This window comes from Carlito syrichta, unplaced genomic scaffold (assembly GCF_000164805.1).
Source record: "Carlito syrichta isolate Samal-C Ts95f unplaced genomic scaffold, Tarsius_syrichta-2.0.1 Scaffold309876, whole genome shotgun sequence".
Lineage (NCBI taxonomy): Eukaryota > Metazoa > Chordata > Mammalia > Primates > Tarsiidae > Carlito > Carlito syrichta.
This window is the reverse complement of record NW_007253972.1, coordinates 378,620-402,827: the sequence shown is the minus strand read 5'-3', so window position 1 is coordinate 402,827 and position 24,208 is coordinate 378,620. Positions and strand designations below refer to the sequence as shown.

Below are 24,208 nucleotides of genomic sequence, written 5' to 3'. Positions count from 1 at the left end.
CCCTGGAATTGCCCCGGCGGCGGGGGGAGCGAGGGGTGCACCGGGGACGCGGCGCTGCGCCCCGGCCTGGCCGAGCGCCCAGCCCCCTGCCCTCCCCCAGCCCCAGAGAGGAGGGGTCGACCCAGGCCGGCGAAACACCCGAAGGGCGTTTGGTGCTCGAGGGAGGTTTGACGGGGGCAGGGCGGAGGGTTCCCGGCTCGACCGTGGCTTCTGGACACCCCTCTTCTCCCTGCAGTGGGGCCCCTCTTTCCCCGCGGCCCCACCCTTCCCTAGTTTTTTGCTCGAAGGCTGCTGGAATATGAATGAGCCAGACTGCAGGACTTCCTTGACAGTGAATTCAAGTTCACTCGGAGATCCCAGGAATAAGAGGCTGAGAGCGAGTGGCAGAGTAAGAGCTTCACTACCCGGAGCTAGTGAACTGGCAGGCGGATCTGAAAAGGGATCTAGGCTTTATATAACTCCTAACATCTTTTAGGTAATGTCATCGACCCTAAGAAGTTTTCCAGGGTTTTTTACAAATATAATCATACCTGTACTTAGGTAAAAGGCTGTTACGAAAAAACCTTTTGATCAGTCAGTTAATTTACTAACCCATCCTTCCCTTTTCTAACTTATGACTACATTAGTTAGCAAAATGTTAAACATTAAGTTTGAGGAGAAAGGATGTTTATATAAAGTATTACTGTCAGGGTTTTTTTTTTAATTGCCCTCAGAATTATGCTTATTTTCTAAGAACGTAGTTGTTTTGACAGAGTACTTTCAGTCTATAGGTAGTGTCTGAGAATTGCAAGAATCCAACTGTCTGTGTTGTTTGCTTTTGCTTTTTAATTTACATTTTATTCTTTTTAAAATGGTATTGTAAAACTGACCTCTTTTTGGTGTATAGTTGTGTGAATTTTAGATTCATGTAACCACCATTACAATAAGGTGGTTACACCCCTCTCACCAAAAAACTCATGGCACCCCTTTATATCACACCCTTTACCTCTGACCGCTGGCAATTACTGATCTTTTCCAGAATTTTATATAAATGGAATCATAACAGTAGCCTTTTGAATATTGGCTTTCTTCACGCAACATAATGCCTTTAAAATTCCTCCAGGTGGTTTAGTGTATGGATAATTTCTCTTTTTATTACTGAGTAGTATTTCATTTTGTGGATGTGCCACAGTTTTTTTCTGTATCTTCTGGTTGAAGGACATTCAGGTTGTTTTCAGTTTTGGGGAGTTGTTTATGAATAGAGCTGCTATAAATATTATATACAGTTTTTTGTGTGATCATAAGTTTTCATTTCTCTAGGGTATTGCTAGGAGTGGATTGCAGGGTCATATGGTAAGTGTATGTTTAACTTTTTAAAAACTGTCAAACTGGCCCTGTGTAGTTTGGGAGGCTGAGGCGGGAGGACTGCTTAAGCCCAGGAGTTCGAGACTGCAGTGAGCTATGATCACTCTGTTGCCCTCCAGCTTGGGTGACAGAGCAAGACCCTGTCAATAAAAAAAAAAAAAAAAAACATAAACAAAAACTCAAACTTTTCTAGAGTGGCTGAATCATTTAGCATCCTCACCAGCAACATGTGACAGTTCTAGTTGCTGCACATCCTCCCTAGTATCTGGTATTGTCTGTATTTTTAAAAATGTAGCCATTCTAATAGTGGTGTGTAGTGCTATCTCTTAGTGGTTTTAATGTGTCTTTAACTAACGGCCAAAGATGTTGAATATCTTTTCATGTGTTCATTTGTCACATGTACTCTTTGGTAAGGTATCTGGCCAAGTCCTTTGCCAGGTTGGATGATTTGTTTTCTTATGTTGAGTTTTGAAGATTCTTTATATGTTCTAGTTTAAATTATATGTCAGATATAAAATCAGATACTATGATTTCCTTAAAATCAGGTAGGTATGATTTCTTACAACTTCATTCTTTTTAAAAATTATTTTAGCTATTAAATGTTTTGCAAATATTTACTTCCAGTCTGTAGCTTGTCTTTTCAATCTTAACAATATTGTTCAGAAAGAAAATGTTTTTAATTTTGATGAAGTCCAGTTTATCAATTTTTCCTTTTATAGAACTCTTTGCTTAACCCCAGATCAATGTTATCTCCTTCTAAAAGTCAGAGTTTTACATCTAGACCTGTGATCCATTTTGAGTTAATTGTAGAAGGTGTGATGTTTAGATGAGGGTTTACTTTTTTGCATATAGATATCCAATTGTTCCATCACTGTTTCTGCAAAGACTGCCTTATCTCCACTGAATTGCTTTTGCACTTTTGTCAAAAACCAATTGGCCTTATTTGTGTGGGTCTATTTTGAGCCTTCTGTTTTGTTCCATTGATTCATGTATCTTTTCCTTTACAGTAAGTCCTCTACATAAGAACAGGTTCTGTTCAGAGAGCATGTTCATAAGTCCTATTTGTTCAGAAGTTCAACATAGTTAACCTAGATACCCAACTAACACAATTGGCTCTACAGTACTAGCTACATTACTGCTGCTTTTATGCTTGCTTCTGGATATCTTGGGCTTAAAGATACTATACTACATACAGTACTACACAGTACTATAAAGTACACAAAAGCATAACCACTTGTAGAGGATACATGCACCAAATATATGAATTAGTTTATGTGATTGGACATGAATGCATGCATTTGCATCTTGGAAAGTTTGCAAATTGAAGGTCCATATGTAGGGGACTTACTGTGTCACATTTTCTTAATTTAGCATTATAGTGTCTTAAAATCAGGTAGTATGATTTACTCAAGTATTATTCTTTTTAAAAATTATTTTGCCTATTCTAGTTCTTTTGCCTTTCTATATAATGTTTAGAATCAGCTTGTTTATGTAAAAATTTTGCTGGCACTTTGATTGGAATTGTATTTAACCCACAGAGTAATTTGGGGAGAACTGCTATTTTTACCTTGTTGAGTCTTCCAATCCATGAACACAATAGGTCTTTTTTATTTAGATCTTCAATTTGTTTTATTAGTGTTTTGTAGTTTTCAACATACAATTTCTGTACGTGTTTTGCTACTCTTAAACCTAAGTATTTAATCTTTTGGGAGCTGTTGTAAATCTCATTTTTTAAAATTTTGGTTTCAAAGTATACATTTTTATATATAGAAATACAGTTAAATTTTATTTGTTGTCCTTGTATCCAGTGACTTTACTAAATTCACTTATTTGTTCCAGGGTTTGTTTCATTTTTGGTAGAATCTTTAGGTTTTTCTACAAAGATAATCATGTCATTTGTGAATAGTGACAGTTTTATTTACTTTTTTCCTAATCTGTAAACATAGTATTTATTTTTTTGTGACTTGTTGTACTGACTAAGACTTCATGTATCATAAATAGGAGTAGTGAGAGTGGACATCTTTAACTTGTTCCTAATCTAAGGGGGAAATCAATCAGTCTTTTAAAATTAAGTATGATATTACTTGCAGGTTTTATGTTATAGATGCCCTTTATCAAGTTGAAGAAATCCCATTCTATTTCTGATTTGTTGAGAGTTTTCTCACAAGTAGATGTCAGATTTTGTCCAACATTTTTTCTGCATCAATTGATAATTGTGATGCAGTTTTTCTTCTTGAGTCTATTGAGGTGGATTACATTGATTGCTTTTCAAGTATTGAACCAGCCTTGCATTCCCATAATAAAGTATACTTGGTTGCAATGCATTCTTTTTAAATATAGCTGAATTCAGTTTGCTAATATTAATATTTTGTTGAGGATTTTTACATCTATGTCCACAAGTGTTTATTTGTCTAGTTTTTCTTTTTGTACTGTCTTTGAGTGGTTTTGGTATCAAGACAATGCAGGCTTCATAAAAAGAGTTGGAAAATCTCTTCACCTTGTCTGTATTCCAGAAGAGATTGTGTATATTGGTGTTAATTCTTTAAGCATTTACTCAGTGAAACTATCTGAGCCTGGAGATTTATTTTTGAGTTTTTAAGATACAAATCCAGTTTCCTTAATAGTTACAGGTTTATTCAAATTACCTAGTTCATATTGAGTGAACTGTGGTAGTTTATGCCTTTTAAGAAATCGGTTTATTTCACTAGGTTGTCAATTTAATGTGTGTAAAGTTGTTTGCTACATTATCCTTTTGAGTCTGCAGAGTCTACATTGCTGTCTCCTATTCTGTTTTTTTGTTATTGTCTCTTCTGTCTTTTTTGTGTTAGTCTCATGAAAGGTGTGTCAAGTTTATTGATCTTTTTAAATAAACAGCTTTTTGTTTTATCACTTCTCTCCATTTTTCTGTTATCAATTTCATTGATTTCTGTTCCTGACTTTATTATTTTCCTTTTGTTTGCTTTGGGTTTATTTTGCTGTTTTTCTAGTTTAATGATGTGGGAGCTTTGAGTCTGTGATTTGAACCTTTCCCCCTTTTATAAGATAAACATTTAGCCCTCAAATTTTCCCTTTCTGCGCTACTTTAGCTGTGTCCCACAAAGTTTCATGTGTTGTATTTTCATTTAATTCAATTATTAGTATTGTTATTATTTTTTACTTAAGACTTCTTTGACCCATGGATTATTTAGATGTGTGTACTTTTAGTTGCAAATGTCTGGAGGTTTTCCTGTTTTATGTTTCTGTTATTGATTTCTAGTTTAATCCCATTGTGGTCAGAGAACACATGCTGTTTGATTTTTGTTATCTTCAGTGTGTTGAGGTTTGTTTAATGACCCAAAATCTGTTCTATCTTGGTATATGTTCAGTAGGTACTGGAAAGGAAGGATATTCTGCTGTTGTTGTATGGACAGTTCTATAAATGTCAACTAGTTTCTGATTTTACTGTGTTTCTATAATTTTATTTTGATTTATCTGTAGTGATTTTGAGTTTGTTGGTTTGTATAACTCTTTAGTGGTCTCTCTGAATATTACATTGTACACAGTCATACATTGTTTAATGATAGGGATACACATTCTGAGAAATGTGTCATTAGGTGATTTTGTTATTGTGTGAACATCATAAAGTGTACTTACACAAACATGGATGGGATAGCCTACTACATATTTTGGCTATCTGGTATAGGCTGTTGCTCTTAGGCCACAAACATATATAACATGTTACTATACTGAATACTGTTGGCAATTGTAACACAATGGTAAATAATTGTATATCTAAACATAGAAAAAGTACAGTAAAAATATGGCATTATAAGCTTATGAGACCACCATTGTATATGCAGTTCATCATTGACTGAAATGTTTTCTGGTACATGACTGTATATGTAATTTATCAAATTAATTTATCATATTGGAGTCAATTATTTTGTTAGTTAGAATGAAGTCTAGAACTCTTATCTCCCTTTACATTTCTTTATCCTCCCCTATTTATAATTAATTGTCTTCAATATTTTATCTACATTTGTACACCACATTGGACAGTTTTATGATTATTGTTTTAACTGTCAAACATAATTTAGAACCCTCAAAAGGAGAAGAGAAGCTGATTGCATTTAACAATATTTTTGCTCTTACTGTGTTCTTTATTTTGTTCTGATATTTCAAGTTGTTTTTTCTTTAAAAATCACTTCCTTTCTGTTTAGACATAGCTGCTCTTTTGCACTAGTCTGCTGTCAATAAATGTCTAGTTTCCCCTCATCAGAGATTATCTTGATTTCTCTTTCATTCTTGAAGAACAGTTTTGTTGGATATATAATTCTGCGTTGACAGTCTTTCTCTTTCAGTGCTCAAAAGATGATGTGCCACTGCCTTCTGGTCTCCATGGTTTCACTGTTATTCAAATTATTTTTCCCCTATAAGTAATACATTCTTTTTCTCTGGCTGCTTTCAAAATGTTTTGTCTTTAATTTTCAGAAGTTTACTTTGATGTGTCTTTGTCTAGATTTTGACAAGTTTATTCTGTTTGAGATTTACTTAGCTTCTTGAACCCTAGGGTTGGCCCCCCCCCCCAACTTGGGAAATTTTGAGCTATAATTTCTTAAATCCCCTTTCAGCCTTGTCTTCTTTTCTCTCTCTTTTTGGAACTCCAATGACATAAATATTAGATTGTTTTGTTGTTGTTGTTGTTGTTCTTGTTTGTTTAGTTCCACAGGCTCCTAAAGCTCTGTCTTTTCTTCAGTGTTCTATGTTGTTCACATTGGGTACTTTCTGTTTTTCTATGTTCAACTTCACTAATTCTTTCCTTTCTTCCTTCTATTCTACTGTTAAGCCTATCGCTGAGCTTTTAATTTGGGTTATTATAATTTTCACTTCCACTTTCCACTTAGTTCTGCTTTATATCTTCTGTTTCTTTGATGAGATTTTTTATTTTTCACATTTGTTTCAACTGTATCCATAATTGCTCACTGACTGCCAGTGAATGAATTTAAAATTTTTTTATTTTTTTAAATTATTGTTTAATCTATAAATCTAATATCTATCATCTCATTGCTGGTGTTTGTTAAATGTCTTTTACATTCAAGTTAAGATTTTCCTGGTTCTTGGTGTACTGAGTAACTTGCAGTTGAAATCAGGACATTTTGAATGTTATGCTATGATTCTCTGGATTTCATTTAAACATTCTGTTTTATTTTGCTTCCTCTGACAATGTGCCATACAGAGCAAGGGTGGGATACTACCTCCTTACTTCCTTGTAAGGGTAAAACTCCGGGTTCTGCAAGAGTGGGAGGGGGCTACTCTTTCTATGGGGCAGGATGACTCTCCCAAGCCCCACAAACACTACCCTGGCTGGAAGGAGGAGGGGCACCTTGTTACTGTTCCTCCTGTGGTCCCCACAGATACTATGGGGGGTATGGGGTGGAGTGGGGGAGAAGAGATGGTCTCATTGCCACTGAGAGATTATGGAAGTCTTGGCTTTCAGGACTCTGACACCACCCTCTACACCCCAATAAAGGGGAGATAAAAGGGAGGGATGACTCTCAATTGCTGCATGGGGTGGAGGTCCAGGCTCCGCACATGGTCTCCAGAGATACCTTGATGAGGAACTCCCAGTGAGGACAGAAGTCCTGGCTCCTCAATTGGTCCTCTCTGACACCATCCTGTACAGAGAGTTGGAACACATCATGACAGCCCTCATGAGAATGTGAGTGTTTTCTGTCTCACTGTTGACTAGGCTGCCCTTTTCCTGAATCTTTGGCTCAAGAGAGTAGGCTTTTTTTAAATTGATATTTCCTGGTTAATATCTTCCCCACAATTCATTCTGGGATATATGAGGTAAAAACTCAAGGAAAATCACTACCATCTTGTTTCTTGTGTCCTGTGGTCCCAAGCCACTCTTCTATCTTTCCACTTTTCAGCACCTTACGTTTGTTTTATATAAAATGTTAAAAAAAAAAAAGAAAAAAAGGTTTAGGATACTTAGAGGAAAGAATAGGAAACTAAATGTCTACTCTATGTTTCTAGAGTGTCTGAAGTATTTAATCTTTAAAAGGATACAATGTAATTAGGCCTTTGTTGCTTTTTTTAATCTTGGAATTGTTTAGGTAAAGAAAAGGAAGCTGCCTTCTAATAACTGATGTGAGATAAAGCTGAATGAATAAGGGTCAGATTCTAGTAAGAATTTTATATTTGACCCTAAGTGTCCTAAAGAGCACATCCTTGTGCAGGATAGTAGGTTGGTGGTACTTGATATCCAGGTTGTACCCTCGACCATCTGAATCTTAAGCTCAGAGGACAGGATCTAGGCATTTCTCTGTATGTATATTCGTACGTATGTTATGGATGTATATAGGTATTGATTGATTGATTGACAGTGTCTCACTGTGTCACTTAGGCTAGAGTACAGTGATGCGATCATAGCTCAGTGGAGCTTTGAACTCCTGTGCTCAAGTGAACCTTCCTCCTCAGCCACCTGGGACTACAGTTGCATGCCACCACTCCTGGCTAATTGTTTTTAGAAATGGGGCCTTACTATGTTGCCCAGGTTGGTTTTGAACTCCTGGCCTCAAGCAACCCTCCCGCTTTGGCCTTCCAAAGTGCAGGGATTACAGGCATGAGCCACCTACCCATCCAAGTTTTTTTTTTTTAAGTTCTCTAGATGATTCCAATGTGTAGCCAAGATTGAGAATCACTAGCCTAGGGCAATGGTTCTAACATTTACCTGATTATGAAAACACTTGGGATGTGTGTCCATTCAGGTTCTCTGGGAAGCAACATCAAGATGGAATTAGAAGTGCAAGAGATTTACTGAGGGAAATCCTTAAGAAGGATGGGGGGTGGCCTTCAGGCTGCACTGCCAGCTTTACACCTATGAAAGGAGGAAGGTGGATTGGGTGGAAAGAGCCCTGGTCTGCAGTACAGCTCTGAAAACATCTCACCTGGTGTGATGGGGAGCCTCAGAGCAGGGAGGAATCCCATGTCAGGCAGCACTGGCTCAACTCCAGTAGCACTGCCTATTCTTGGGGAGAGTGTGGCTTCAACAGGAATGGGGAGAGCAGGATCCTACAGGTGTGGCAGCCGGAGACTGCCAGCTCGCAGCTCTTGAAGGAGAGCTAAGCGACTTGTGCTTCTGTGCTTGTTTTAAAAACCAGATTCTAAAGTCACTCCGCTGAGATTTATAGTTAATTTATGTCAGAGATGGAGCCCCAGGACCTGTACTTTAACAGGTACTCCTAGACAACTCTTATCATTGTTCAAATTTGTGAAGTGTCGAGGACAGTTGCTGAGACTATTAGTGACAAAGCAAGGAATGGTCTTCACATTTCAGACTCCCTTGGTGTAGTGGTTGTATAGATGGATTTTCAGTTAAGGTAGTTGGAACATAATAGCTAACTGGGCAGGAACCTAACTAGTGATTTTAAGAGGAAATATGAAGAAACTGACTTTCTATTCTTTTCAGTGTGATATGCAAACAGTGTACATTCTATTACTTTTATTGTATGAGTAACTATAACTAGTTTGACATGAAAGCGAGAATATGTGGTATGTGGTATTTATTTGTACAGGATTCATTGTAACCAGAACATCATAACAGTGTAACTAGGAGCCCAGTACTGACACATGGTTGTATGCTATTATACAAAACCTTTCTTTGGTTTGCATTTCTAGGAGTGTTAATTATTCCCGGTGAGGTTGAAAAGCAGTTTACACAGTTTTTCTATTTGTTGCCCATTTGGTGTGCTCTATGGAGGATTTACAATATATAAAACTACTGACCGAGTATCCCTTATCCAAAATGCTTGGGACTAGAGGTATTTCAGATTTTGAATTTTTAAAAAAATTTTGGAATATTTGCATATGTATAATGAGATATCTTGGGGATAGGATCAAAATCTAAACAGGAAATTCATTTATGTTTCACATATACTTCCATACACATAGCCTGAAGTTAATTTTATACCATATTTTAAATAATTGTGTTCATCAAAGTTTTGACTGTGACCTGTCACATGTCAAGTGTAGAATTTTCCACTTATGGCATCAGGAACCATTACCCTAGGCTAGTGATTCTCAATCTTGGCTACACGTTGGAATCATCTAGAGAACTTTAAAAAATATTTGGCTGGGTATGGTGACTCATGCCACTTGTGGCATCATCAAAAAGTTTGGGATTTTGTAGCATTTCAGACTTCGAATTTTCAGATTAGGGATACTCAACCTGTACTAACTTTTGAATGCTTATCTTTCAATATGCTAGTAAGTGCTTTGTATGTATCAACACTCTATGAGATAGATACTATTGCCAGGAAATGGAAGCTTAGAGAAGTTAAACTATATGTTCACAAAGAGAACAGAATTAGTGATTGGCAGCTTTAAATCAGGCCTCAAGTTTAATAGTCTTTGTCTCTGTGAAAGGGAAGAACTATGTAGATCCTAGGTATTTATTGATTCATGATTGTCGTGACTTGTGCTATGATAAGGATTCAAAAGTGGATGATGATGTTTCCCTCTTCCAAAGAATTTACATTATCTAAAGGGGTGGGAAAGGGGCCTCAGTCATGGAAACAAATTCTCTCAATGCATATGATTATTTCTTGATATAACAATTATAGTTTAATCTGTACAGTTTTATGTTATAAAAACAATTTCATTTTAAGCCACAGGTTTGAGAGAGAAGATCTGATCACCTGGAATTAGTGTCGGTACAGAAATCATTTCAACTCCAAAAATGTTGGAGGAAGATATGGAAGTGGCCATCAAGATGGTGGTTGTAGGGAATGGAGCAGTTGGAAAATCAAGTATGATTCAGCGATACTGCAAAGGCATTTTTACAAAAGACTACAAGAAAACCATTGGAGTTGACTTTTTGGAGCGACAGATTCAGTATGTACTTGGCCATTTTATCCCTCTAGTTTTGATTTGTGAACTGTATCCAAGGCTTTGATTGAAATAATGGTAACTAGTTATGGTATAGTTCAAGATTAGGCAGCCAGTGGCTGTGGTTATGTGAAGTGATGACTCATTACCACATGTATCTTTATCTTTCTTCTGTTTTTTTCTTTTGTCTCTTTTCCTTTCCTCTCTCATTTGTTTTTGTTTTTTTGTTTTTTTTTTTGAGTTGGAGTCTCACTCCGTCGCCCAGACTGGAGTGCAGTGGCTGCTCCTGGCCACCGCAGCCTCGACCGGCTGGGTTCCAGCGATCCTTCCGTCTCAGCCTTCCAAGTAGCTGGAACTACAGGCACACGCTACCACACCTGGTTCATTTTTTGATTTATTGTAGAGATGAGGTCTCGCCAATTTGCCCAGGTGGGTCTCAAACCAGCGGGCTCAGGCAATCCACTTACCTCGGCCTCCCAAAGCGCAGGATTACAGGCTGAGCCACCGAGCCCAGCCTCTTCTCTCATTTTTTAAAAATTTTTTCTTCTACTCCCCTTTCCACTTTTTTTCCTATCTCATGTTTGTTTTATATTTATTGGTGACACCCAGGGCACTTCTTAAACACATACTGATGGTTGACCCTAGTGAGAGTTCTTATTGTTATTTTATTTGGAATGAAAGTTACCCATCTCTCAGAAGTTTTTATCTTTTTATATTATGGGTGCCTTTTGTTTAGAATGTCTCTTCTCTTTTTTAAATTGGGCATGACTGTATAGAAGTTGGAGAATTGTTTTTATGCTAAAGAAATGAGAAAAAAACAGATTTGGGAGAATGTATAAAAAGGAAATAAATTTGGCTTCTAAAACACATCAGAGTAATACTTTTTGTCATTAGTCTTGAGAACTTTTTTTTTGAGTAGGAATTTCACTCTCACCCAGGTTGGAGTGCAGTGGCATGCTCAAGGCCACCACACCCTCAACCTGCTGGGCTCAGGTGATCCTTCCACCTCAGCCTTCCAAGTAGCTGAAACTACAGGTGCGTGCCACCACACTTGGCTAATCTTTTTGATTTGTTGTAGAGAAGAGGTCTCACCACGTTACCCAGACTGTTCTCGAATCCCTGGGCTCAGGTAATCCTCTCGCCTCTGCCTCCCAAAGTATTGGGATTACAGGCATGAGCCAGTGAGCCTGGCTTTCCTGGTAACTTTTAAGGATATTTCAAATTGTAGGAGGTAAAACTGTGTTACCAGAATAAGAAACATTAAACAAATCTGACTTACTGGCCCAACTTTAACATCAAAGATAATTATGTTCATCATTTTAAAGACTGTTTTATTTCTAAGCTGTATTCTATTACCTTCTCTTTTATTCCATATTTGCTTCCTTTCTTACAAAATAACTTAAGAACAATCATTTTTTTTCTTTTTATTTTTTTTCATTTATTTATTTTGAGTTGGAGTCTCACTCTGTCACTCAGGCTGGAGTGCAGTGGCACGCTCACGGCCACCCCAGCATCGACCTGCTGGACTCCAGTGATCCTTCCGCCTCAGCCTTCCAAGTAGCCAGAACTACAGGCACAGCTTACCATGCCCAGCTAATTTTTGATTTTATTGTAGAGACAAGGTCTTGCCAAGTTGCTTGGGCTGATCTCGAACTCGCAGGCTCAGGCAGTCTACTCACCTCGGCCTCCCAAAGTGCTGAGATTACAGGCTAAGCCACTGAGCCAGGCCAAGAGCAATTATTTTAAACCTTGATGTTTGCTTTTTGCACTTACTGCCTGAAACCAATAAATATTTTAAGTAGGTGGTTGTTGCTCATTATTCATAGATTCCATATTTGCAAATTCACCTACTTGCTAGAATTTATTTGTAACCCCAGAACCTGTACTCATCATGCCTTTGTGGTCATTTGTGAACCTGCACAGAGTAGCAAAAAATGTAAGTTACCCAACATACACTTTCCCAGCAGAGGTTGTCAAATAAGGCTACTCTTGTTTCAGGTCTCACATAGTAAACACGTGTCTTTTTTGTGTTCTGTTTAGTGCCACATTTTAAAAACTGTGTGCTTCTTGCTGGTGATTTTGCTGTTTAGAAAGGCCCCTTCTTGTAGTGCTGAAGTGCTGTTTAGTGTTCTTAAGTGCAGGAAGGCTGCAATGTGCCTTATGGGGAAAGTAGATATGTTAGAGAGCTTTGCTGAGACACAAGTTATAGTGCTGATGGTCTCTAGTGCTGTTGGTCATAAGTTCAGTGATAATGAATTAACAATATATATCAGTAAGGTGTCTTTAAATAGAAACATATGTATTGATCATTTGTTGAAAATATAACTGAGGTTCTAAGGAACCTAACCTTGTATTTCCCCTAGGAACAGTGGTTCAGTATTTGCTAATTCAGCATTCACAGTGACATTATAGAACATAACTACTGTGAATAATGAGAATTGACTGACAAAATAAATTTTAAGTGAAAGGGCAACCAAGCAGGTAAACTGCTTTTTTGCCTTCTTACTCTCATTTTACGATTAAGGCATCAGAACCCATTCGAATGATGAAAGGAGAGGAGAGCAAGCACTGACCTAAAGGAATTCCCTCTTTGGTACTGCTAGTTTTAGAGCCTTCACTCTCTGTGACTGCTATCAAAGAAAAGCACTTGGCAGGTAAATCCAAATCATATGTAAAGCCACAGCTTTGGGGGAATGTTTTTCATCCTTTAGTTTCACTGTTGGTAATGGTGTCGACATCTGCAAATACACAGAATTTTTCAGAGTGAAACCAACAATATACAAGTGGTCCCTGACTTACGATAGTTTGATTTAACAATTTTTCAACTTCACAGTGGATATATCAGGACATAGCCCTATCATAAGTTTAGAAACATTTGGATTTATGATAGTTCAACTTATGATTTTTTGACTTTACAATGAGTTTATTGGGATATTATGTGTATTTTTGACATTCAATGAGTTTATAGGGACATAACCCCTGATGGGTTTATTGAGACATAACTCCATCATAAGTCAAGAGCATCTGTAGTTTTGAAAATAAAAATATACACAAAACTATATCATCAAAAACATTTTCCTTTAAGTGTGAAATAAAGTTATCTCTTGTTTTAGAGTTAATGATGAAGATGTCAGACTAATGTTATGGGACACCGCAGGTCAAGAAGAATTTGATGCAATTACAAAAGCCTACTATCGAGGTAAAATGTGGGATTTATTTATTTTGTTTGGGCAAGTAAAGGACTGTGCTTTCTTTGTTTTTCATATAAAGGTTTTTCTTTGGCTAAGTAAAGGACTGTGCTTTCTTTGTTTTTCATATAAAGGTTTTTCTTTAAAAATAGTTAAAATAATTTCAAAGTATTTTTTAAACCCCAGTTTATTATTCTTCTGAAGATTTTGTATTACATTTGGTAATGTAGATGGTTTGAGTCTGTCAGAAACTGGTAAATGCCTACTCTGACCCACAAGAAAATGACTATATAGTCAGATTGGAAACTAACACGAAAAAGTGAAGCCCCTACAACAAGATGGCATGTTGTCATGACACACAGAGCCTTTTTTGGTGCTGTACAAGTTCAGGGAAGTGTGAGATATGAGTGAGAGCAAGGAGTCATGATTGCAGAATGGAAGGCTTTAAAATGTGGACGTAAATTTCTTAAGAAAAGACTGTATTAAACTTCCAAATGGAACTTAAAGTTTTCTTTAACATTTTCCTGTAAAATTTTGTCCTTTTCTTTTGGAATTTAAAACACTATTTTCAGTGTTCCTCTAACTCACTGCAGTGACAATTGAAATGAGGAAACGAAGTAACTGAAAGCTTGATCTAGTACCATGTAACATTATAGCCTATTGATGCCAAGTAAGTATTAATTGATAATTCATATTGACAAATATTTAATACTCTGCATTTCCCAGATGCTCTGGGACATAGAAAGGCATAGTTGACATACTGATTATCCCTTCTTGACATTCCTTTTTTCAGAACTTTTTCCCTTCCTGTTGTAACTAAAACTTCATTGCTTGCTAAAGGCACAACTTCTCCTGCCGCCTTCACTAGTGGAAGCTTTTCCCTAAATCCCTGCATGCTCACATTCCTCAAGACCTGAAGGATGTCGGGCAGAGTTCTTTGTTTCTCATTGCTGCTTTCAAATCATTCCTCTTCTTCTCTCCTTCCAAAATATCTTGGCACCTTGAAAGTTCAGGTCATGAGCCTTCTACCTTCCAGAACATCCCAGCTGCTGTGGTCCATCTATTTAAGCGGTGTCCAACCTTTTGGCTTCCCTGGGCTGTATCAAGTAACCTTTTGGCTTCTCTGGGCCACAAAGAGTAAAGAGGAATTGTCTTGGGCCATACATAAATTATATAATATAATTTGTGTGTGTGTGTGTGTGTGTGTGTGTATGTATAACATAAGACTTTTTAAAAATATTTTTATTATAATGTTTGGAAAAATGAGAACAATACAAAACTAGTGGGAAGTTCAACCTTGTTATTTTAAAACTGATCTATCAATGTCTGGTTTGATGGAAGTGGTCGCACTTCCTAGTGAGTTCTCAAGGTGCTCGTCAATAATATTTGTCCAAATTTTGTTCTTCATGTGCTTCATAATTGAAAACAGCTGCTCACAAATTTATGTGCTGCCAAAAAGTGATGTCATGAATAAGGCATGATTGTGTACTTCAAAAGTAGAACTATGCATGAAGAAAATAAATGCTAGAAAACACATGATCTTAAAAAAATTTTTTAACATATATCTCCATATATATTTCATGTCTTTATTTGCTTTTTCATGCAATTTGAATGGAAAACTTCAAGGAAACACACATTTTTTAAAAATTTGTGCTGGCATAAGTTTGTCTTGTATAATCACCTGCAATCTCTTTATATCCCCTGAGAGAGGGGTCATCCATATGGTTTGCTAGACTTACAATGTCCCCTCAGAGGGGACATCCAGGCTAAATATCTTTTTTTCTTTCTCTCTAAATCTTCTATTTGATATCATAAAACTTAAAATATATTCTCTTAGTAAAATGATAACAGTTGAATACTAAACAGTCCTAAAGACCAAATGATATGGAAGCAGTAATAAATTATTTGTTAAAATCTCTTTAAGCATTCTACCTTAAAAGATACAGCTTTAATGAAACTGAAATAATAGTATATACAATGGAAATTCTTCTGACTTACTCATGGAAGTCTTAACTTCTTTAATATGATACTTTATATAACTTGAGAGGGAATGTATGTTAGTGTGTCCTGAAAAGCAGTACTTAAAATAGAGTAGGTATATTGAATAGCAGTGTATCAGTATACTTCTCTTCTCTTGAAGAAATGATATATGAATATATGAAAGTATATGGAATTCATTTGGAATGTATGAAAATTCCAGGTGACAGTGTTAATGAATTTTTGGGTACAGTTTGATATAAACACATAAACTTTCTAACTTTTTTTTTAAGAAAATCATAGCCGGGCTCAGTGGCTCAGCCTGTAATCCTTTGGGAGGCTGAGGTGAGAGGATTGCTTGAGCCCGCGGGTTCAAGACCCGCCTGGGCAGCGAGACCTCGTCTCTACAATAAATCAAAAAATCAGCCAGGCGTGGTAGTGCGTGCCTGTAATTCCAGCTACTCGGAAGGCTGAGGCGGAAGGATCGCCGGAGCCCAGCAGGTCGAGGCTGCGGTGGCCGGGAGTGGCCACTGCACTCCAGTCTGGGTGACAGAGTGAGACTCCAACTCAAAAAAAAAAAGAAAAATCATTTTGTATTACTGCTGTATTTTAGATAGCAACTCAGAGCAAATTCTGGAAGCAAGAGCCACCTGCACAAAAATTATGTGAGGTGACTGTTAAAATATAGGTTGTTTAGATCACTGGGTCCTATCCTAGAGCTAGTGAATGGAACAGAAGATGAAGTTGGGAATCTGCATTTTCAACAGATTTCTCAAATGATGTTGATGCATACCAAAGGGTAAGAGCCTCTGGGAAGACACCAGAAGTGGGGAGACTAATTAAGAAGTTTGTAATCATGCTGGCAAACATGTGATAAAAGTTGTTGCTCTGTGATCATGGCAAAGAAGGAGAGGAACATACTTGAGAATCATTTCAGAGGTGGATTTTAGATTTGGATTTCACCAACTGGTAGCATTCAGATTGGCTCAAGTTTAGCCAGCTTATGAGTGAGTATGGCATTACCACTTTTAGGAATGGTTCTCAGTGCAAATTTCCTCATGTCCTTTGTTGACTAACTGGGAACATTGCACTTCCATCAAACTAAGTCAGCCTTTTACTGACAGAATGAAACTTTCCAACTTTTAAATAGGATTTCCCACTGATTTTTGTTGAAGTGGCTTGCTATTTTACTGTATTGTAAATTTATATCTATTATATGAAACATATATACTTGTGAAATATGATAAGTTCGGATAACTCAAATCTTATTTTTTCCACTTTGAAAATGTAGGATTTATTATAATAATGGCAATGAAGGCCTAATAAAAAACATAATTGCACTAACATATAAATGACCAGAAAAGTTGCCTCTCTAAATTGGTACCAAGGAAGCTTGAATTTCACTACTGCTCTCAGAAAACATTTTGATTTCTTGAGAAGTAAGAGTGGTACACCTCTCAGGTATTCTTCCAGTGCCACGCAGCTTACCACTCACACTATGTACTGTGGACTTCAAGGTGTCCCACCCCCAGTAGCTTTGGTGATTTTCTGTGGCTTCAGGTCATGGGATCTGGAGCACCTGTGTCATGGTATAAGGTTGGGAATTATGTTCTTCTTACCCCAGGATCTTCTTGGAGTAGATGGTATTTTTTGTTAAATTGTGAACTTCTTCAACCTCAGCACTGTTGATTAACAGGTTCTAAATGTGCAGTTTTATTCTCAAGTAAGGGTTATTTGCCTTTTCTAATGGAGTTATTATCACCACCTTCCCCCATAAACTCAGGAAAATTAAAAGTAAAACCTAGGTGGAATCACAAAAAGTAGTAGGATTACTTGAGATTTTCATTATTTTCTTTTTAATCTACTTAGCTTTGTTCTTTAAATTCTCTGCATGAAATGTATGTTCTTATTTTGTGAGAAAAAGACAGGTTGGGACTGTTTCTTTTTAAGATTTTGACAATTTGAATGGCAGTTTTACTTTTTAACCAGGAGGGTTATTTTTGGAGAATCTATTTGCCATAATAGATTCTCATAAGTATCTATAACTTAAAAAGGCAAAACTATAGTTATCCCAAAATAAAAAGTTTAATTTCCCACTGTAGTCGAGGTATTGTTGGTCCTTTCTCTACTTTTTACCATAAGACTGCGTCCAAGATTATTACTTTTTAATTTTTGTTATTTGGGTCATCTTATTTGTTGTGTACTTGTTATAAGTTAGTGCTTTTAATGTCTTCACAAATCTACCATTTATCTTTAATAAGTCTGCAAAAACCATTCTTTGCCAGAAACTAAAAAAAAAAAAAAAAGCCCATAATTATTAGTATTTACATTTTTAATTTACTTTGAGTGTGTTTAAATTACTTCCCACTGTGTTTCATTTGGACTAAAAGGTTTTAAATAGCTTTGCTTTCCTGTATTTAATATTTTAACTTAAAGTAGCCTCAAGTGTATAAATAGATGTCTATTAAAGGTTTGTCCTAATAATGTAACTAACTTTTTTTAGTCAAAGTTTAAAATGGCCAAGAGGGTAGGATACTGAGACAGCTCTTCAGTTTCAGTTTATTTTTCTAAATAGTAAAAGTAAACACCACAACACAGTATGAACTAATATTATGAACAATATGAACTAAGAAATAATAGCAATTATACATAAATTTGAAAAATGGTAGCTTGAACATTCTTTTATGTTTTCCTTTGGAGTTCCACCAGAATGCTTTAGGTTGCTGACAACAGAAAAGCAATTTCCAACAGGCTTAAACTACAAAGAAGGTGTACTGATTTAATAGAAAAGTCCAGAAGTAGCATACCTCTTAGCTGTGGCTTGTTCAGGTTGTAGCCTTACCGACTCTCTTGACCTGTCTCATCCCTGTGTGGACTGCCACATGCTGATTTTCCTTTTGTTTGCCAGATTGCTCCCAGAAGCCATGAAAGCCACATGCTATGTTATCCTCTGGGGAGAGGGGGCTACTTCCCACAACAGTGGCTCAAAAGTCCTGAGGTTTTTCTCTGATTAGACCACCCTTGACTTATTGTAATAGAGGAATGTGATTCATTGACTTGGATCGCATAGTGATCCCCCACTACCATCACCAACCACCCGCTTCTCCAGCAGAGGATAGGTTTATTCTCCATAAACCACATGGCTACTATACAATGGGGGAAAGGTGCTTTTAGGAAGACATGCCACCTAAGCAGTAAGATAACATCTGCTACTAGTATAAATTCAGATAATGATGTAATTAAATAGAAATACAGACTAGGAAAATAAGGGATGGGTTAAAAAGAATAACTTCAGATCCAAATTTAATGATAGAAACACTATGCCTTATAAAATTATGACTTACATTCTAGAAATGCATCTTTCATGATGCATAAATACCAACAAATTAAAAATTTAAAAATAAAAAATGTATTATAATTCATTTTAAAAGACTTATTATACCATAGCCATTGCTCAAAGGCGTCATTATGGACTTGGAATGCTGGCCATTGTATAGTGAGACATTTTGAAACATGACCTTCCTGTAAATAGGTTGCAACAGAGCCCAGATTAAGAAGCCTTTTGGGGCCGGGCTTGGTGGCTCAGCCTGTAATCCCAGCACTTTGGGAGGCCCAGGTGAGTGGATTGCCTGAGCTCACGGGTTTGAGACCAGCCCGGGCAACTTGGCAAGACCTTGTCTCTACAATAAATCAAAACTTAGCTGGGTGTGGTAGTGCCGGCTACTTGGAAGGCTGAGGCGGGAGGATCGCCAGAGCCCAGTGGGTCGACGTTAGGGTGGCTGTGAGTATGCCACTGCACTCCAGCCTGGGCGACAAAGTGAGACTCCAACTCAAAAAAAAAAAGGTCTTTTGGAACCCCTAATGGCTCTTCTAAAATTTGTAAGAATGTCTGCAGGCAGTAGAAACCAGTGCTTTTAATTAGTACAGAAAGAGACATACAACTTAAAATAGATTTTCATGATAGTTTTTTACTGTGACTTTGGTTTGTAGAGGAGGAAAAATATCTTTTTCCATCTACTCTTTTTGGTTCTTGATTGGGTCTCTGTAACAAAAGACAGATTCACAAGAGAAAAGCATACAAATGTATTTAATGCAAGTTTTATGTGACACAGGAGCCTTCATAAGGAAATGAAGACCCAAAAAACCATTAAACCTGAGTGTTTTTATATGATGTTTGATGAGGAATGCAAAGTTGTGGAAGAATGTGATAGGACAAAGGGTATGAGCTAAGAGCAGTAAACTGGGAAACAGCAAGACCTGTTCATTCAGATTCCTATTGTTCCTCTGTCTTCTGAGATAAGAATGTTCCTTTCCTCTGGGTATAGGGAGGCCCTCTCACCTCTCACAGCTTATGAGCTGTGCAGGGATGGTCAGAGAGCCCTTTCTACAGAGAACCCTTTCTGCACCTGCTGTTTCTCAAATTCCTTCATCTTAGAATACTCAGTGTTAGATACCAGGATCCCAGCAGGGCCTCCAAAATGTTAGGTTAGATGGGGGAGGGGGGTGTGGGAGGGGTTATATACAATCTGGTGCTGCGAAAGATGTAAAGAATCGCACAGAGGTTCGACTGGAAAATATAGTTCATTTAGAAGTTCAATTAGAGATCGAGAGGGTGGGAGAGAGTAGATTCACCTCCCCAAGGTAGGGGAGGGGGCCAAAGCTAAGAAAACATGGCGGCCATAGCTTAGAGAGCCACATGGACACACCAGAGTTTAAGAAAGCAATGGCAAATGGCTGCTTGAAGTTGAATGCTTTTAAGCCTTCCCTTTGGTGTGGGGCATGTCCTAAAGGTAATTGGGTGATGGTCTTTTCCACATCATCAGAGACGGGACAGGTAAGCACAGGTACTGACATCAGTTTTTGGACAGCAGGTAGAAGGATGGCTTAGTCACGTGATTGTTGCCATGTTGATAGGATCTGTGTCAGGAAGGTCAGGAAGAGCTGTTTAGGTTAACTTGTTTACAAAACAAGCTGGTGAGGGAGTTATAAAACAATTATCAATAGCTACTTCTGAGAAACTAGTTCTGTCCTTGGCTAGTGATTAGAGGGTAAATTAGTGAACTGCTAGAAAAATATGCCAACGCTGAGCTATATTAAAATGGCTGCTCGTTGGGTATACTGACTCCATCTTATGTCTTTTCATTCAGTATGCCAATGCGTATGATGTTTTGGGGTAGCATGTCCTGAACACCATCACTGGCTATCTCTTAGACGTGGTTCATCTCTGCCCCATGGGAAATTCATGTGCATTCTTTGCCTTGCCATTGGGGAAAGCACAGTTCCTTCCCAGATGCCATCTCTTCTTTTTGTCTGTTGGTTGTGATTTTTCACTCTCACTCCCAGCCACTTGCATCTTTCTCAGACATGAGTTAAGGCACCATTGGTCCAGAGTGTCCCCCAGTTACTGGGAACATAATAAGTTCCTTTACTGGTCTTGCTTAAGTCCACACTTCTAGGCTTCTAGGTCTGAGGTGAAGGAGGTTGTGATGATTCCTTTGTCCATCCCAACTCACCTTTTTGGAAGAGAGAGAGATTTTGGAGTACAGTACTTTCTCTAAAGAATTTTTTTTACAGATCTTCCTCCTTTTCAACCCACTTCTCATATTTAAAAAAGAAATTATTGAAGAGCTTGAGGGAGTTCCAAAGTTGTGTAACAGGTTTATAGTCATTTCCTTTATAAATTCTTCAAAGAATGATCTATCTCCCTTTCAAATCTGGCACTGTTATCTGTTTTATTGGTACCTTAATCAATTCTGTAGAACAAAGTGGGGGATGGGAAGTCATCTTTTAACATTTTTTTAGTAAATATTAGAAAGGACTTTTTGATCATTAGGGTTTTTCTAAACATAAAACAACCATGGTGGATCACATTTTAACAGAGTATTTTATATGGATGGATGGATGATAATATTCAGTTGGGGAAAATTGAAAAAGAAGTTGTCTAACAGTTGTCATAACTATTATAACCATAAAGGTAATTCAGGCCATCTGCTGATTTTTTTTTTTATTTTAATTTTTAATTTTAGTAATATGTCTAGGTTAAATCAGACAAGGTGGTGTAGCTTGGTATCAGGTGAACCATTTGCTTTGGAGATGTGTGTACCATTCTTTCTGGAAATTATGTCTCTTCCTAAGACTAATTTTTGCCATCTTATTTCTTATTTTCTATTTGCTGCAGTTCGTTTTTGTTGTTATTTTGCTCTCTCCATTCCTCCTTCACACTGCACAAATCCAGTTTTCTCTTGTGATTTAATAGTCACACTTTCTTTTATTCTTATGGTGATTGCCTTTGACTTAAGACTCTTACCGTCTTGGTTTGAGGCTTTTTGCCTGCCCACTACCCCAGCTGGGTGGGGGTGGTTAATCTGTGATGTGATCCCAAGAAGTAGAAGTGAAGGACTAGGGAGAGTGAGGCAAGGAAGGGAGAAAAACCAGTGAAGGTTCTAAGGATCACTGTAGGCCACAGGTGTCGGTACTCCTGAGGTACCACAGGGAGGCTCAGGTGTATATCCCACTCCTCAGGGTTCCCCCAGAGGCATCAGTTTCCCTTTGGAAATGCATTAGAAAAGCCCCAGGCAGAAAAGCAGAGACTCACCTGCAGCTTGGGCCTGAGGCACAGGAACTGCCCTCTACAGCTGCTCAGGCCACAGGTATCTGCCATACTCTTTATCTACCCCCCTTTGATTACATAAGCTAATAGGGTGTCCATATTCCATTCTCCTTGCCTTCAGAGAAGCACTTTGGCACATTCCCGCATTTCTTTGGTCCCTTCCCATTCTGTCTCCTGCTAAATAATTTTGGGATTGCTATGGACATACTTTTTCTTTTATATTTTAGTCTTTGATTTTTTTTTTACATAACATTGAGCTTTTCTTAATCATTCTTACTGCTCATATCTGCTTAGTTTTTCATTATGTATTTCATTAAATGGCAGCTAGCTAGACATAAAGTTCTAGTCCTAAAGCTAACAAATTGAGTTTTGTGTTAAAGAACAGTTTCTTAGTTAAAGTATGATTGTTTTGTTATTAGTAGTTTAGGTAAACTTTAGAGTTCACGTAAATACAAGTGTATTTAACAGTATACTAATGTGATCTCTTCGGTTTTATTTCCCCTTAAATTCTGAGAAGGTCTTAAGGTGCATATTTCTCTCTGAAGTTTGTATAATTATTATTTGGTTTAAAACCTGTTTTTAGGATAGGAACAGTTTTGCCTGATGAACCTTCTGCTCCTACAAAACTCCTGTTTGCTTTCCTTCTGTGATCTTTTGCCTTCTACAGTATTCCCTCTAGTGACATATAGACTGTTTTTGGCTCTAGAGTATCTCAGCTAGCCCAAGCATGTCCTCAGTCTTAGTAGAAAATTCTCCCACCTGAGGGTATATTTGTAAGAAAGGAAGTATGGTAAGAAAACATGCCTTGATTTAAGGAAATTCTCTTGACCCCTGGGATGATTTTCTCTTGTTACCTACACACTTGCTTTTATCACCATGCTACCTGAACCAACAGTTAATAATTTGTAAAACTGCTTTTTCTAAGAAGTTGCTGCTTATTTTTAGTCTTCCATATTATCAACCTAAAGTGACAGTTAATGATTAAAATATTGTCAGTGGGTATAATATGGGAATTATGCAGTTAAATGGGGCAAAAACTAAGCTTTCCCCCCACTCCATATATAAATATGTCTCTACATCTATATATATACACTCTATATCTATATGTCTATATATCTATATCTATCTATCTGTCTGTCTGTCTGTCTGTCTGTCTATCTATCTATCTATCTATCTATCTATAATTCCTGGACTCAAGTAACCACCTGTCTCAGCTTCTTGAGTAGCTGGGACTACAGGCACACACCACCATGCCTGGCTAATTTTATAAAAATTTTTGTAGAGATGGGAGTCTTGCTATGTTGCCCAGGCTGGTCTTGAACTCCTGGCCTCAAGAGATCCTCCTGCCCTTGGCCTTCCAAAGTGCTGAGATTACAGGTGTACACCTGTAATCATGCCCAGCCAAAATTTTTTAAAAAGTGAATAGAATGAACAAATTATTATTTTTTCTCATAAATTATTCTTAAATCTATGCTGAAAGAAATTAAGAAATTGGCTGCAAAGGTTCATGCCTGTAATCCCAGTACTTTGGGAAGCCGAGATGGGAGGACTGCTTGAGACTAGGAGAAATTAAGAAGTAAATGACAAATATTAATAAGAAGACTGTGACAACAGCCCATCATTCATTCTTAGTTTACTGTTCTCTCTAGCTCTTATAACGGAATTAAATAAATCACTATTTTGTGGTGTTCCAAAAGGAATGGATGTGGTTTGAGGCTCCTTTGACTCTTGAACACATATGGGAATCGTTGTTCTTGATAATAATTGGTTGAGTTAGAAAATAGAGTTTAAATGTTAAAAAAGTAATGAGAGTGTTACAAAGATAAATTCAACATTCAAGATACAAGTTATCTTGAATGGATAAAAGTTGCTCCCATCCTGCATGGGATTGTTTACTAATAGTAACTACTAATAACATTTTTATTTTGTGACTTACAGGGGCCCAGGCTTGTGTGCTTGTATTTTCTACGACAGATAGGGAATCTTTTGAAGCAATTTCCAGTTGGAGAGAGAAGGTTGTAGCTGAAGTTGGAGACATACCAACCGTGCTTGTGCAAAACAAGATTGACCTCTTGGATGATTCTTGTATAAAGAAGTAAGATGTCTACTTTTTGGAGAAGAGGGACAACAATTCTGTAAAGTTAAAACATATTTTAATTTTTGGACAGATTTATAAAGGTTAAGGAAGATAATAAATTTCCTTAAATTTTGAAGGTTT

The 24,208-nt window shown here is 37.3% G+C and overlaps 1 protein-coding gene across 1 annotated transcript in view; it reads left to right on the top strand.

Moving 5' to 3' along the window:
- The window catches only part of RAB23 (RAB23, member RAS oncogene family), a 34,486-nt gene that overhangs the window by 525 nt on the left and 9,753 nt on the right, over positions 1-24,208 (top strand). Inside the window, exons 2-4 of the mRNA XM_021717593.1 lie at positions 10,002-10,221; positions 13,329-13,414; positions 23,929-24,085. Coding sequence (XP_021573268.1) covers positions 10,067-10,221; positions 13,329-13,414; positions 23,929-24,085 — 398 coding nt within the window. The 5' untranslated portion in view covers positions 10,002-10,066. The remainder of the gene's footprint in view (positions 1-10,001; positions 10,222-13,328; positions 13,415-23,928; positions 24,086-24,208) is intronic.